This window comes from Onthophagus taurus, unplaced genomic scaffold (assembly GCF_036711975.1).
Source record: "Onthophagus taurus isolate NC unplaced genomic scaffold, IU_Otau_3.0 ScKx7SY_15, whole genome shotgun sequence".
NCBI classification, from domain to species: domain Eukaryota; kingdom Metazoa; phylum Arthropoda; class Insecta; order Coleoptera; family Scarabaeidae; genus Onthophagus; species Onthophagus taurus.
Window position 1 is genome coordinate 4,383,511 of NW_027248940.1, and position 16,763 is coordinate 4,400,273.

The 16,763-nt window shown below is 35.3% G+C and overlaps 4 protein-coding genes across 4 annotated transcripts; 3 read left to right on the top strand and 1 right to left on the bottom strand.

Annotated features, from left to right (window-relative positions):
- The first annotated feature begins 322 nt into the window (after positions 1–322).
- Positions 323–4,603, top strand: LOC111416832 (uncharacterized). The gene has a single exon (XM_071200950.1). It carries the CDS (start codon positions 323–325, stop codon positions 4,601–4,603), a length of 4,281 nt encoding a protein of 1,426 aa, XP_071057051.1.
- A 5,783-nt stretch (positions 4,604–10,386) lies between these two features.
- Positions 10,387–13,106, top strand: LOC111422121 (uncharacterized). Its single transcript, XM_071200913.1, has 2 exons — positions 10,387–10,732; positions 11,314–13,106. The coding sequence occupies exons 1-2, from the start codon at positions 10,447–10,449 to the stop codon at positions 13,062–13,064; spliced, it is 2,037 nt and encodes a 678-aa protein (XP_071057014.1). The 5' UTR covers positions 10,387–10,446; the 3' UTR covers positions 13,065–13,106.
- Positions 13,107–13,697: 591 nt separating this feature from the next.
- On the top strand, positions 13,698–14,369 carry LOC139432425 (piggyBac transposable element-derived protein 2-like). Its single transcript, XM_071200951.1, has 2 exons — positions 13,698–13,779; positions 13,840–14,369. Exons 1-2 carry the CDS (start codon positions 13,698–13,700, stop codon positions 14,367–14,369), a joined length of 612 nt encoding a protein of 203 aa, XP_071057052.1.
- Positions 14,370–15,748: 1,379 nt separating this feature from the next.
- LOC139432426 (protein FAM200A-like) lies at positions 15,749–16,603 on the bottom strand. The gene has a single exon (XM_071200952.1). The coding sequence runs from the start codon at positions 16,601–16,603 to the stop codon at positions 15,749–15,751; it is 855 nt and encodes a 284-aa protein (XP_071057053.1).
- Positions 16,604–16,763: the final 160 nt, after the last annotated feature.

Consider the following 16,763-nt stretch of genomic DNA (forward strand, 5'->3'; position numbering starts at 1 on the left):
TTCGTTTAATTTTGGGTTTTCTTTCTTTGTTTTTTGAAATATAAATTCTTTATTTTTTAAAATTACTTTCCTCATCGTGATTTATTCACCTGGAATTCTCTATCATTTATTTTGCACTAATTACAATTAATCTTTCGGTTTTTCTCGTTTATTTTCCTTTTGAAATTTATTTTTTATTTATCCTTTATTTTATTCAAAATCCAACTTGGAATTTATTTCTTCGAACGATTTATTTCTTCGAGTTTTGAGTTTATTATTTTTTTCTCCATTTTCTGTGGGGATTAGAATTAATTTCTTGGATTTATTTTTATTAACTGCCATTATGAGCGATAAACTTACCAGACTTACCCTGCGTCGTGACGGTTTCTATAATCGTTTACTTGAATCCTTGGCTCTCGGTCTAAATTTACCCGATGATCCTGTCCAAAAACTTATCTTCTCCGCAAGAGCTCAAGACGCTGAAAAAAATTACAATGCATTTCAAGAGAGCCACAATCAAATTATTGGACTCATTGAAGATGATGATTTTCCTGCCCATGACGAAATTCGTATTAAAGCTGATACCGCATACTATACAATTAAAGCTTTATCTCTACACTTATCTCCAAAACCTGATTTGACAAAGGAAGCTCCTTCAACATCAAGCCCAAAACTTAATAAATTAACGTTACCTACGTTTGACGGTAATTACAAAGATTGGCACACTTTTTTTGATATGTACAAAACCATGGTACATGAAAACAAATCCTTGTCTTCTATTGCTAAGTATCAGTACCTACTCACCTCATTAAAAGGAGAAGCTTTCAATCTTTTGAAAGGACTTCCAGTAACTGATGCTAATTACGAGATTGCCTATGACACACTAAAAGGCAGATATCAGAATAAACGCCATCTAGCGACACTTTATTTCAATGAACTGATTAATTTAAAGCCTCTGAAGGAAGATTCTGCCAGAGGTTTTCGTTCAATCATTGACACCTTCCATGAAAATGTCGAAGGTTTTCGAACCTTGAAATTCTCCGTGGATCAATGGGATTTTTTACTGTTTAATATACTTCTCCAAAAATTGAATTCTTCCACTAAAACGGCTTTCGAATCTGAACATACTGAATTTGAAATTCCATCGTATAAACAACTGATTGTGTTTCTGGAAAAGAACGCAAAGGCATTAGAATCTGTACTGTTAACGTCTAATGATAAAATTTCCTACAATTGTCCAAAGTTAAATAAGTTAGTGAACTTAAAAATTGAACAAGGTTCATCTCCTTCAAGCAATATTCAATGTATCTTATGTAAAGAAAATCATCCGATATATCGATGTAATCTATTTACGTCCAAATCAGCAGCTGATCGATTGCAGCTGGTTCGTGAGAAAGCACTATGTCGGAACTGTTTGAGTAAAACCCATACAACTCACAATTGTTCATCGACCCATAGATGTCGTACTTGCAATCAGCATCACCATACTTTATTACATTTCAAATTGTCAAATTCTCCAGCGGTCCATGTGGGAACCATGTCATGTAATACCAATAGGACGGCAACGAACGAAAGTACTCGAAAAGTCATTTTGCCAATCGCCTTTGTAAATATCCGTGATCAATTTGGTCAATTTCATTTGGCACGGGCTCTGATTGATTCGGGAAGCATGTCAAATTTTATTACGACAAAGTTATTGCAACGACTTCGTCTGCCCCGCCAAAGTAATTTGTCAGTGGAGATTCATGGATTAAATTCAATGACTTCAGTCTGCAATAAAGGAATTGTCAACTGTACTATCCAATCATGCCAATCCCAAAACTTTATCTTTGATCTCAAAGCCATAGTTACATCCTCGATTTGTTCTCCTCAACCATCACTATCCTCTATTATTCGGTCCTATGATCATCTTAAATATCTTGATTTCCATCCAGAACATCACTCCCCATCGAAGGAAGTGGACTTGTTATTGGGTGCAGAATTAATTCCTCAACTTTTTACTGGTGGTCGAGTGTGCGGTGATCAGAATGATCCTGTAGCTCTCCATTCCATTTTCGGCTGGATATTAATGGGTAAAGCTGAATTATCAACGACTTCCTTATCAACATGCATTTCTACGATGGAAGAATCCTTGGATTCATCAATGCGACGTTTTTGGGAGCTCGAATCAATTCCTGAAATTAAATCTATGACGATAGACGACGAAAAGTGTGAAAATCATTACAAAGATAATTATCGACGTGATACCGATGGACGTTTCATTGTATCGTTACCTTTCAAACAAAACCAACCGGATTTGGGAAATTCCTACAATGTTGCTTTAAAACGTTTTAAATTATTGGAAAATCGTCTTCTGAAAAATGTCTCTCTTCGTGATAAGTACATCGAGTTCATGAAAGATTATTTAAAATCAAATCATATGTCTTTAGTTCCTTCACCCTGTCCTAGCTCCAATAATTATTACATTCCGCACCATTGTATCCTTCGGAACGAAGATCCATATTCTAAACTGCGAGTAGTTTTTGATGCGTCCGCATCATCCTCCAACGGAAAGTCATTAAATGATATGTTGCTGATTGGACCTAAACTGCAACAAAATATTATACACATTTTAATTAATTTTAGACTATTTAAATACGCTTTCATTTGTGACATCAAGCAAATGTATCGCCAGATTCTGGTATCACCTCATGATCGAAGCTTTCAAAATATTTTATGGCGATTCTCTCTTGATGATCCCATACAAACCTATGAATTGAATACTGTAACATATGGAGTAGCATCTGCTCCGTTCTTAGCTTTACGAACGCTAATTGAATTATCAAACATCTATTCCAATGAATTTCCAAATGCTTCTAAAGTTTTACAAACTAACGTATACGTAGATGACATTGTTACCGGAGCTCAGTCAGTAGAAGAAACACTTAATTTAAAACAAGAATTGATTAGTTTGTTGGGAAATGGTGGATTCCAATTGAGAAAGTGGGCTAGTAACTGTCCTGAAGTTCTCCGAGAAATGTCAAAGGCCGATTTACAATGTCCAATTTCACTGGATTATGAAGACACTAGATGTGTAAAGGTCCTAGGTCTCCAATGGGATCCAGAAACAGATAAGTTCCTTTATTCCTGTACTCCTCGCGATAGTTCATGCACTAAAAGATCTATTTTATCTGCAATGGCTCGTATCTATGACCCTTTGGGTTTTCTAACCCCATGTACATTGAAAGCCAAACATATTATGCAACAACTCTGGCAATTGCAGATCTCATGGGATGATACTCCTCCAGATCATATAAAGAAAACATGGGAAGAATTTAAAACCAAGCTTTCCCTATTGTCAAGGTTTAATCTTTCCCGTTTCATAATCGCGGATAATCTCGTCAGGTGTCAGTTACATCTGTTTTGTGATGCCTCTCAAATAGGCTACGGCACTGTTGCTTACATTCGAACTGAAAACGAGTCTAATCAATTTCTTACTTATTTTATCTGTGCTAAAGCTCGTGTAGCACCATTAAAAACTCTTACCATTCCACGCTTGGAACTCTGTGGAGCTGTTCTCCTAACCCAACTTTTTGAAAACATTCATGAAATTCTATCCCAAAGTATTCATTTTGAATCTATAACGGCATGGTCGGATTCACGAGTCGTGCTTTCATGGCTTTCATCTGAACCTCAAACATGGAAAGTTTTTGTAGCTAACCGTGTCAATACCATTCAAGAAATCTTACCTAGACAACATTGGCGTTATGTTCCGTCCTCGGACAATCCCGCCGATTGCAGTTCTCGCGGTTTGAACCCTGAACAATTAATTGATTCTGAACTTTGGTGGCAGGGTCCGTCTTGGCTCTCTGATCACTCCGATAATTGGCCTTCTCAGTCATCATTCAATCCTAAACCACCAGAAGTAATTAATGAACAGAGAAATATTTTAGTACATTCTACAGAAATTAAAACCACTATTTTTGACATTCTCTTGAGTAAATTCTCTTCTTTACTAAAAATGAAACGTATTATCGCTTATTGTAAAAGATTTATTCTTCAGTGTCAAAGAAAAAAGAGAAACTATTCATTATCTTTGTCTCCGTTTGAAATCCAAAGTGCATTATATTCACTTATCGGTCATATCCAGCATCAAAACTTTTCCCAATTATTTTCTGATATCAGAAATAATAAAGTTCTTCCAAAACCATTTCGTCATCTCGCTTTATTTATCGATCGAGACGGTTTGCTCAGGGTGGGTGGACGTTTGGAAAAGTCTGGATTACCTTTTGAGCAGAAACATCCCGTGTTGTTACCTCGCAATTCGCGATTAAGTGAACTAGTAGTGGAGGACATTCATCATCAGTTTCTACATCCGGGTTATCGAACATTGTTGAGTTTGGTGAATCAGCAGTTCTGGATCATCGCCTCTCGATCAGTAATTCAGCGCGTGATATCCAGATGCCTTCAATGTTTCAAGACACGACCACGTTCTTATGCGCCTGTGATGGCGGACCTCCCTCGTTATAGAATTGAAGAAGTGAAGGCCTTTTCCAGTGCTGCCGTAGACTTCGCCGGGCCGGTGTTCACAACATTGAACAGAAGTAGAGGTTCAAAGCGGGTCTGTCAACAGATGCCTTTTTAGCCGCTCTAAGGAGATTTATTTCTCGCCGAGGCCGTTGTTCATTGTTGATTTCAGACCAAGGAACTAACTTTGTTGGAGCATCTAACAAACTATAAGAAATGGCGGAGGCGTCAGGCACTGAATTGGGTTTGAATTGGAAATTTAACCCCCCAGGAGCGCCACATTTCAATGGATTAGCGGAAGCAGGAGTGAAATCGGCAAAGAGTCATTTAGTAAAGGTCATCGGAGAACAAGTACTCACCTTTGAAGAACTTTATACGGTTCTCACTCAAATTGAGGCCGTTCTTAATTCACGACCTCTAACCCCCCTTTCCAGTGATCCTAACGACCTTCAAGCTCTTACGCCAGCTCATTTTTTGATGCTTGAATCTATAAACAATTCTATTGTAGATCCCGATCTGTCACACGTACCTCTCAATAGGTTGGACCGCTGGCAACTGATTCAACGCATGAATCAGGATTTCTGGAAGAGATGGCGACGTGATTACCTCCACACACTCCAACAGCGATCAAAATGGACGACCAAATCTTCGAATCCGTTGGGGACCTGGTTCTCATAAAAAATGAAAATCTACCTCCGCTTCACTGGGACTTGGGACGGATCGAAGCGTTGCACCCAGGAGCAGACGGAATTGTTCGCGTCGTAACACTTAAAACCAATCATGGACACTTGAAGCGACCGACGGTTAAGATTTGTCCCTTACCAATTTAAAAACGATAAACTTCCCTACCTTTGTTTATACCTCTAAGTTTCTAAATTCAAAGTCATTGTTTTATGTATTTTACTTTAGTGTATTTTACTTACCTCCTTAATTATTATTTAAAAATGTTCACGGTCACATTTGTTGGTGGGTGGAATGTTTGTCCTGCATTTAACCTTTTTATCTTCACCCCAGGTCTGAGTTATGTGCGCATGTGCGCCGGCTCAACCTGGAGTTTTTCAAGTTTAAAACACACAGACAAAAATCACATTTTCGATCGCACGTGTCAATCGTTAAAAAATCACCACGTTCTGCAAGCACGTCCACCCACGCTTACCGTTAGATTAAATCAAAGGTAATTATAATTTCAATTTCATTTATTAAATTTAGTCATTTGCGATTTTTTTGTTTTATTATTTGTCTTCATTACAATCTTGTTTCAATTAAGAACCAACACCTAATTTTTTGGTTTCCCGGTTATTTGCCGCGCGAACAGCGTATAAAGACTTTAGCGTGGCATACGAACATCTAATTAAGTGATTGATATGTGTATTAAAACGCATATCCGAATCCAGCCATACCCCCAAGAGTTTTACAGTATCAACTACGCGCAATTCATCGCCGCCCTCACGAATGCTCAATGATGCTCTGGCAGGACCAAGGTCTTTACTTCTACCGAATAGTGATCCGACTCGTGTGACCAATGCTGTTGTGACATTGTTGGATGTCATCGTCACATCTTGCTGTCGTTTGGTGAGTATTAGTGGCGTATTGCCGTGTGATTTGTCTGATCATGATTTGATTTTTTGCGAAATAGATTTGAAAGTACCTAAGATTCCTCCTCGGTTATTAACCGTGCGTATGCTGCGTGGTGTCGATGAGTGTGCTTTCATTAGCGATCTGCAATCGGTGCCTTTTCACAAAATATTTTTCATGGATAACATTAATTGTAAAGTTCAAAACTTTAATAACTTGCTGCTGGCTTTATTTGACAGACATGCCCCTTTAACCGTAAGGAGGTTTACCAAAAAGGTCGTACCTTGGTTAACACCAAATATTAAATTGCTTATGGACGAACGTGATAGGGCAAAGAATAAATACAAGCGTACTCGTTCAGGTGCTGATTGGGTTGCTTATAAGGAGCTGAGGAATTTTACTACAACCTGCATTAGAAGAGAAAGAAAATCATATCTGGAATTTTTATATCAGACGTCTCGGGGTGCTGAACTGTGGAAACAATTGAATCATTTGGGTATTTGTGGTACGAAATGTTCACAGCAAATCCCTGCTCACTTGAATCGACCAGATGAGGTTAACGATTTCTTTATTGATTCAGTCCCTTCTTTGAACCTTGCAACGCGTTTCAGTTTTAATGACTTACCGCCTTTAAATTTGATTCAAACTAATTTTAAGTTTGTCTTTGTATCCGAAGCTGATGTAATAAAAGCTATTTCCTCTATTTTTTCTAGAGCTGCCGGTGCTGATAATATCAGTATGAGTATGTTGAATATGTGTCTTCCATTTATATTACCCTACTTGACACATTTACTCAATGTTTGCATTGAAACTTCGGATGTACCTGACTGTTGGAAGTTGTCAATTGTGGTTCCTATCCCGAAAAAACGTGACCCATCTGAGCCTAAAGATCTGCGGCCGATTAGCATATTGCCAATTTTATCTAAAGTTCTGGAAAGAATTATGTTTAATCAGTTGCATCAATTTGTTCAAATTAATAATATTTTACCGAAGCATCAATCTGGTTTTCGTAGAAACCATAGCTGCAGTACTGCTCTTCTCAAGGTAACTAATGATATTTTACAGGCTCGAGATAAAGGATTATGTACGTTGGTAGTCTTGTTGGATTTTAGTAGAGCTTTTGATAGTGTTTGTCATGATTTGCTTGTGGAATTGTTAAAGTATATTGGCTTCAGCGAATCCGCTTTAAACTTAATTGAAAATTATTTAAGTAATAGGCATCAGTCGGTTAGAATCGGTGATGCTGTCTGAATTTCGCTGTTTGAGCAAGGGTGTACCACAAGGTACTATTTTAGGGCCTATTCTATTTTCTTTATATACATCTCAAATCGTTAGGGGGTTAAATCATTGTGAGTACCATATGTATGCGGATGACTTGCAGATGTATGTTTCCTTTGATCCACGCGACTTCGCGTTGGGTATTACGAATATGCAAAAAGACCTCGATTACATTCATAAAGTGGCTCGGGAATACGGTCTACATCTTAATCCGAGTAAATCCAATGCTATACTTTTTGGAAATTCCGCTATATGTAATGGTTTTCGGGAAAGCATTGATTTGCAAATTGATGGTTGTAACATTCCTTTGGTTAGTGAGGTAAAGAATTTGGGTATGATTATGGACAACAGTTTTCGCTATAAGAAGCATGTCTCCAACTGTATATCCAGGGCTTATTATCATCTGAGGATGTTGTTTCCTCATAGACACTACCTTGGTATTCATCTGAAAAAGGTGTTGTGCGAAGCCTCTGTGTTGTCTCAATTCACTTATTGTGCTGAGGTCTACCATCCGTGCATTGACGTTAGCGATGTAACACGTATTCAACGAGTGCAAAATTCGTGTCTTCGGTATATTTATGGAATTAGAAAATATAACAGAATATCTTATAAACTGAAGGATGCGGGATGGCTAAATATGTATCATCGTAGGAAAGTGCAGTGTTTGTGCCTATACCATAAAATTATAAACTACAAGGAACCACAGTATCTCTACCAACTGATAACTTTCCGAAATGATGTCCACCGAATAAATACGCGATTTCGCGGAAGACTGTCGCCACCCTTCTATCGTTTGTCTTTGTTTCAGAGATCATACTTATTTCAAATAACTTCGAAATATAATGAGGTGGACGATAATTGCAAGGGGTTCTCACTACGAAGGTTTAAACTTACACAGAAATATTCTTGTTTTCTTGAACAATGTCTACATGGGGGCAAACGCTGATCTGACATGTTTTGCAATCTTGTTGTTGTATCTAGCTGTTGCTTTGTAATTTTTGGCCGAGTCATGTTTTTCTTTTTTTGTTTCTTAGGTTAGTTAGAGCAGCTGTACTAACTAGTACAAGCTGGAACTCGCCTATTTTCTTTTGTATGTTTTTTTTTTTTTGTTCAATTAAGCTTATTTTCTAATAAAGGCATTTATTAATATAATAGCTGATGATTTCGTACCATTAATCAATAGACCGTGCCCTTCCGATATATTCACCACCCGTTCGATATCTTGATTTAAACGACTATTTGCACTTTCAATCTCTGACAACGGAAAACTCAAATATAGTTGTGTATCATCCGCATCAGTTTGTAATTTACAGTAACGGACGTGTAACGAGAAGGCACTAGTAATATATCACTCTCAAGCGTTAACCTAGCCGAGGTTATATTTTCAGGAGGAAACGATAAATAAATTTGCGAGTCATCTGCGTAGAAGTGCACTTCGGAGTTTGATAATATTCTAAGAAAATCACAGGTATATATACAATATAAAAGAGGCCCCAGTATTGAACCTTGTGGAACTCCGGCTTGAAGTTGTTTTGGTGTGGACAATACATTGTTCAATTTGACAATTTGACACCTATCATTCAAGTAGCTCGATATCAACGCTTGAGAGTGAGAACTGAAACCTATATAGTGTAATAACGATCCAAACTTACTAATGCAGTCCGATAGTTTTTATCACATGCTCTTAAACAATCATCCACAATATGCATCAGCGTCGTCTCGCAACTGTAATGCTTTCGGAAGCCAGATTGTGTATGTGGCAGGATACCATACTTGTTCAAGATTAAACTTATTTGGAAATGCATAATAAGAATTCTTTGCAACGTATTGTTATTTTTGTAGGATAATTTAATACCGTGATTCTTACAAACATGTTTAATGATGCTTTTCCAGGATCTATAAATTTCATCTTTGGAACTAATTGGTTGAAGAGCTGTGGAATTTTTAATATTTTGTCTATTTATGAATTTATTTATATAGTATCAAAATGTCCGGGTGTGAAGCCGTTTTTTGTGCCAATTAATTTTATTATGTTTAATTCTTTATTTTTGTTTTCTGCTGACAGGAATATTAAACCACCTGTATAAATAGGCTCTAATAGCTGCAGTCTTATGAGTTAGGCAATGGAAAGAATTAGCTAGGATGATGCTATCAGTTTGTGTTGGTTTTCTGTAGATTTCGAAATCTATTGAATTATTGTTATTTATCAGTGTTAAGTCTAAGAAATTAAGTTTGTTATTTTGTTCTATTTCTATTGTAAAGTTAATGTTGCTGTGTAAGTTATTAATGTATGAGTGGAAATCCTTAACCAAATTTAAACCATCATCATTCCATATTATTAAAGTGTCATCCACATATTTACGCCAAAGAATGATGTTATCATTAGTGTTATTTTTGATGCCAAGTAAATTATGTTCAAGGTGGTTAAAAAATATGTCTGCTAAAAGGCTACTTAGAGGAGAAACCATTGGTAGTCCTTCATTATATTTGTAGAATTTATTGTTGAACTTACAAAAATTTTGTTTTGTGCAGATTTTTAAAAGGTTCTGGACATGTAAAGCATTTTTAACACCTATACTATCAATCAATAAATCTTTGGTTATTGATTGACGCACCAGCGTTTTTAAAATTATTTTACAGCCATACATTTCCAAATTTAAAGGTGTTAGCTGTTTGTACGATAACAGTATAAGGTTGTTAGGCTATACATATCAAAATATTTCATAATTCTTGCTATTTAAACTATATTTACATCAATTCTTTTCTATTGAACATTTCTGTTCAAAATATACAATGAAAATAAAACTATTTTTAGTGCATAAAATTCTTCAAAATTTTTTCATTTGCAAGTTTTTAGTGCATACTTTCCTCATATATATCTTGAAACGCGAAATAAAAATATGGATTCTGAAAATACGACTTGAAACATTAATGGTGCAAAAACGCACCATTGGGACGATGTATGAAGAGATATAAGGATTGCATCATCTTTCGTATTATTTGAAACCAGTTTAGACGCGTCTGTTAGGTGAATTTGAAACCACTCGTAACACCGTGAATACAGATTTGGTACAAGGTGCAACCAGCATTGGGAGTGGATTTTCTAATATGGAAGAAGTCTTCTCTGTACTGAATATTCCCTTCATGTCATCAAAGTTATATCTAAAATGTCAGAACCAGATTGCCGAAACGTGGGAAAGTGTGGCCTTTAAAGTTATGAAGGAGGCTGCTATGGAAGAAGCTGAATATGCTAGACAAAACGGCATGATTGACTCTGACGGTACACCTTTAGTCACGGTTGTAGCTGATGGCTGTTGGAGCAAAAGGTCGTACAGACAAAATTATAACGCTCTTTCCGGCGCTGCTGCCATCGTTGGGCAGAAATACGGTAATAGTATATTAAAAAACAAGTTTCGTAAGACATGCTTGAAATACACGAATTCAAGTTGAAAAACGAGTGGCGAAGCCACGAGTTTTTTAATGAATGAGTGCTTTAAGTCTTATGAAACGTGTTTTTTATGCTATTTTTTGTAATTCGCGTTTTTATACTTTTTTTTTAACAAAAATAAAGTAAATTTTGGCAATGTAGGGAAATAGGTATGTAGCAGTTGGTAACACAGAAACACTTGAAAATAGAAACTTTGAATTGACAATTAGAAACTGTCAAAACACAAAATATATTCACCTGAAAAAAATGTTTGATGTACACCTCCCAAAATAAGAGAAATTGCTCAGAGTCAATGTCCTCATCATTGTGGACCTTGTATTCGATGCTAAGAACGTGTTTAAATATCCATAGACAAAAATTGTCACATTGACAACTAGAAAAATTAATGACCCAATGTTACCAACTTGAACTGGTTCCATAAAATGTTACTAAAATCTCATTACAGCATCGGATGCTGTAAGGAGTCTCATTACAGCACCCGTTTGAGTACTGTTATAGCTTCCATTACCGTAGCGAATTACAAAAAGTTCTTTACTTAGCCATCAGAAATAAGTTTTGTTGTATATGTGCAAGAGACAAAAATAAAGAGCACATTTGTTACAAAAACTATAGTGGAAGTTCTACGGGAATGGAAGCTGATGGTTTGGTAGAGGGCTTCCGTAAGAGCGAAGAATTGTATGGGGTGCGATTTGCAACCCTTATTGCTGATGGAGATAGCAGTACATACAAACGTATATTGAATGCTAGACCTTATAAAAACCTGACGGTACAAAAGATAGAATGTTCCAATCATCTTCTGCGACATTTTTGTAACAAACTAACTGCATTATCGAAAGATACAAGATTTCCTATAAAGTATAGAAAATTTGTTACAAAAAACATTTTACGATTCCGAAAAGCGATTAACGGTGCAGTCGAGTTCAGAAAGCAAGAAAGAAATGAAAGTGCGGTGTATTTATTAAAGAAAGATATCGATAATTCGCTAAATCATATATTTGGTAATCATGCGATGTGTGATACGTATTTCTGTAAACCAAAAAATGAATATGACTACATTTCAGAAATCAAAACGCAGTGTCCTGAATTATATTGTCGCCTGAATGAAATTATATCCTCAATTTCAAACCATAGCAGGAGCTTACTAGAAAAAGTCAACAGCAACATAGTTGAGCAATTTCATGCAATAATTGCAAAATTCGTTGGAGGCAAACGAATAAACTTTTCACAAAAACGGTCGTATCAAACTCGTCGTCAAGGCGCAGTGATATCATTTAATTCAAACCGAATTCATTCGCTTGTTAGTAAAACACATCCATTTGCGCATAAAAACTTAAATGTAGAAAACCTGGAAAAAAGAAGGAGAAGATCAAGAGAAAACGCAAAGAAACTAAAACTTATGGGTAAAAAAAAGACAAAGTTGCAGAAATCGCAAATTGATGATGAAGATTACGGAGATAACAGCTTGAAACCTGACCTAGATACCGACATTTTAGAGCAAGAAATAAACAAGTTCCTAAAAAATATGGAAAGAACTTCAACTCAACGGGAATACTTGGAAAGGAATTCTACTTTACAAGCAGAAAGTGGTTACTGGCTCGAAGAAAGAAGGAAATTATTAACTGCATCAAATTTTTACCCTGTATGTATTAGAAAAGATACGACATTATGCGCTAATTTGGTAAAACGTATTTTATATTATTGTGGTACGGCAATTAAATCCAAAGCAGTGCAACATGGAAGAAATAATGAGGGTATAGCATTGAGGCAACTAGAAGTACAAGAAAATGTCAAAATTAAGAAATGTGGTTTGTTTGTAGATTCACAGTACTGCTTTTTAGGAGCCACACCTGACGGTTTAGTCGGAGATGATCTAGTTGTGGAAGTGAAGTGTCCTTTCTCTGCATACAAAACGTGCCCCGAAGAAGCAATCAAACAGAAAAAAATTAACTTTTGGACTTTCAATGCAACATCGAATACCTTTGATATCAACAAAAAGGATAAATGGTTTTACCAAATTCAAGGTCAATTACAAATTACAGGGAGAAAAGGATGTTTATTTGCAATTTGGACAGGACACAACATTCCCATGAAAGTAGCATACATTCGTAGAGATAAACAGTTTTGGAGAACAAATATGGAAATTAAATTACTAAGATTTTATAAAGAATATATGTTACCAGAATTAGTTGATCCACGGCATACTCGTCACCTACCAATTCGCGAACCAAATTTTATAAAAGCAGCGCAGATAAATCGAAAACGACCACACAATCAGTAACAGTATAAAAGAACTACAATGATATCGAAAATTACTTCTTTCAATGAAATCTATACCGGGATAGTACAAATAGGCCCGGAACAGTTTCATACAAAATACTTCCTTTTCTTTGAATGGAATACCCAGTAATTTTTTAATATTTTTGTTGCAATTTCTGAAAGGAGTTTTTATGTTGTATTCAAAAATGAAAAAAATTATTGGGATCCTCTCTAAAAAAATGACATTTTCGGCCAAGAACGGTAGCGAAAAAAAAAATTTGAATGTTGTAATAAATTCGTCATTTACTATACATATATTATTAAAAAAAATACGATATTTGACCATTCCGGGAGTTTGTACCAACCATATAGAAAAGATAATTTCTCACTTTTTATATTTAGATATCATGATAATAAAACTAATAAAACTTCTTTTTTTATTTTACCCTACATCAAACGTTTGTTTACCTCTTACAGTTACAATCCACAAGGTTTTAAACCCGTTGCGCGGCGTTCTTTGTAAGAACAATCAGACACCGGCTAGCCGTTTTTTTTATTACAGTCGTCTTCTACGAATAACTACTGATATCTTATTGGCCAACAATATCCTTTTACGCGTGGAAGCAGGACTCTTAAGAGTGTGTTTTTGTGCAAAATGTCTCGGTTTCTCACAAAAAGGAAATTAGATGCTTCTCTAGAAGAAATTGTTAATGAACTGGAAATAGAGAGAAAGGGAGGTAATTCTTATATTATTTTGTTGTGGTTTAAAATTTATTTTTATTCGATATTGACTTTAGCCGTCGTGGATGCTGTTTATATTCCTCCTCCGGTTGACTACCTAACAGATGAGGAGTGTATAGACGACGAAAATTTAACGTCTATGAATTGTCCTCAGGACATAGACATCGCCGGTACTTACGAGGTACAAGTACCCAATGCAGACGAATACAATTCCTCAGACGATGAGTTCCTCGCGGTGAAACAACGCCGTCTTATGAAGGAAAAAGAAAATAGATTTGATATAAAATGGAAAAAAAGTCAGATCGATTACACACACTCCGCATTATCAATCGAATCTTTAGATGATGTTCTTCAAGAAAAACTTGTGGAAAAGACGCCTTTGGAATTATTTTTTTTATATTTCGATGATGAAATGCTAAATTTAATTATTAACTTTTCTTTAAAATACGCACACGACAATAATCGACCAAACTTTCGTTTAGACAAAGAACAATTATTAAAATTTTTAGATATTGTTTTACTTTCTGGATATCACACATTACCAACAATTCCTATGTTTTGGTCTAATGAAGAAGAATACATTTGAAGGGTACAGGGAATAAATGAGCTAAGTCAAAATACAAAATAATCTAGGAAATCGTGTTAAAAGTTTCAGACTGTATAAGTTCGCCTGTAAAAGTAATTTTAAATATAACGGCAAATTTGATTGCGGTTGCATAACGTTGATAATACTCAAAATTACTCAGTAACACCACCAAAAGCTGGGAATAAAACAGCTTAGTCCAAGCGTCAACAGTTTTATAATATTTTATTAAATAATGAAACAAGAAAACATTCATTTAAAACATTCATTTATGGGGTATTGACGAATAAAAGTTTGCTGCCTCAGGTCCACAAAACTGGGCTAGATGCTGTAAATCTTGGAATTTCTCTTTGGAAATCTGTATTAAATCTGAAATTTTTCGTAAATATAGAGTAATATTTAGCGTAACATTATACTAAACATACCTCTATAGCAGGGCTTCTTAAACTTTTTTCATTCACGACCCCATTTATGATTGCTAATTTTCTGGCGACCCCATATAAATATAAAAGAAAGATAAATAAATATTTTTTGATGATTTATTTATTAGGTAACAATATACATATGAAAATATATAGTTTTGAAATTCGTTTAGAAACATTAGAAATTAAAAGGGATATCTGACCGTCTTAGTTCGCTCGAATATATTCGAACAAAGTCGTTGAGTGGTAAGTATTAAATTAAAATTAAAGGAAAAAATTCAATGAGATGGATGTGCCTGTTTTTTATTGCATAACAAAGTAATTCGTGGTGGAATGTTTGACACTGCTGGACGTAAGACCTCTTCAACATTTTTTAGCGATGAACGATATTGGGATTTAATATGTGTTAAAGCTGAGAAAGTAACTTCACATAAATATGTGGTGTTGAATGGCAGAAGAACATTTAACGCCATATCAGCGATTGTGGGAAATTCGGTTCTAGTTCCGATCCAGAATTCAGTCAAGGGCTTTTTTTGGAAATTGTAGTTTTAAGTTTGAGTCACTCGAAAGCTCAGCAAATTCCTCTTGAGCTTTAAGTGGCAGGTGATCAATCTCACTTAAGCCAATCCAAAACGGCTTTTGAATCCAAGCTACCTTTTTGAAATCAATATTTAATATAAAATATGTACGGAACTGTGTTTCTAGAGCTTTTAAGTGATCTACAATAATTTTTGCAATAAAAGTTTTACAATGATTTTTCTCGATTATAAAATTGTCGACACTAGAAAACATTTCGAACGAATTTTTTTCTACCCTACTTTTCCAAATGTTGATCTTTTTAATAAAACTTTCAATTTTATCATTCGAAGTAAATATATCGCAATTTTTTCCTTGAAGAGACAAGTTGAGGTTGTTTAATTTCGCAAAGATATCTGACAAATAACACAGCTTGGATAGCCATCAGTCATTTTGAAAAAAAGCAGCAAGTTCACATTTTCGTTCGGTTAAAAATATTTCGATTTCGTCCTTTAATAACATTAATCTTCTTAAACTTTGACCTCTTGACAACCATCTTACTTCTGCATGTAATAATAAAGTTGTGTAGTTGGAATCCGTATCCTTACAGAGATTTGAAAATAAGCGGCTGTTAAGGGCATGGCTCTTAATAAAACTTATAATCTTAACAGCATCCTGAAGTACATCGTTCAATACTGGTGCTATTTTTTTTGCTGCAAGGGCCTCTCGGTGAATAAGGCAGTGAGTAAAAGTTATATGATCATAATGAGCAGCTTGAAAAAATGATTTAAAACCAATATTTTTGCCCGTCATCGCTCTTGCACCATCTGTGCATATTCCACAGCAATTTTTCCATTCTAAACCTTCAGTTTTTAAAAATTCGTCAACTTTAGAATATATGTCTTTCCCTGTAGTATGGTCTTTCATAGGACGACAAAATAACAATTCTTCCTCCACGCTTTCTTTATAAACGTACCTGACATATACTAACAACTGAGCCAATTTAGTAATATCCGTTGTTTCGTCCAACTGAATTGAAAATTTTGGGCTTTCTTTAATTCTTGTAATAAGTTGCACTAATTGGTCCTTGTTGATATCAGAAATTCTATTCGAGACAGTGTCGTTCGACAAAGGAATTTTTCGAATATCTTCGCCATATTTACTTTCATGTAGTATTTCTACCATTTTAATAGCAGCAGGTAATACAAGATCTTCTGCAATGGTGAACGGCTTTTTATTTTTAGCAATACAGTATGAAACTTCATATGACGCTAGTAAATATTTTTCATTAACGGTCATGAATTTTTCAAAGGTTTTTTTTTTCTTTATTTAAAGATTTATACAGTCTTTCAAAATATTCTTTTGGTTTATTGACATAAGAAACATGCTTTGATTCAAGATGTCTTTTTAATTTTGATGGTTTCATACTCTCCGGGGCCAATAATTCATTGCAGATCAA

What these genes read in the sequence shown, in the direction of transcription:
- LOC111416832 (XM_071200950.1), top strand. Translation starts at nt 323, where the DNA reads ATGAGCGATAAACTTACCAGACTTACCCTGCGTCGTGACGGTTTCTAT.
- LOC111422121 (XM_071200913.1), top strand. Translation starts at nt 10,447, where the DNA reads ATGGAAGAAGTCTTCTCTGTACTGAATATTCCCTTCATGTCATCAAAG. An exon ending in TGGGCAGAAATACGGTAATA is followed by an intron (nt 10,733 to 11,313) that starts GTATATTAAAAA and finishes AATTACAAAAAG; the next exon opens with TTCTTTACTTAGCCATCAGA.
- LOC139432425 (XM_071200951.1), top strand. Translation starts at nt 13,698, where the DNA reads ATGTCTCGGTTTCTCACAAAAAGGAAATTAGATGCTTCTCTAGAAGAA. An exon ending in GGAAATAGAGAGAAAGGGAG is followed by an intron (nt 13,780 to 13,839) that starts GTAATTCTTATA and finishes TATTGACTTTAG; the next exon opens with CCGTCGTGGATGCTGTTTAT.
- LOC139432426 (XM_071200952.1), bottom strand. Translation starts at nt 16,603, where the DNA reads ATGACCGTTAATGAAAAATATTTACTAGCGTCATATGAAGTTTCATAC.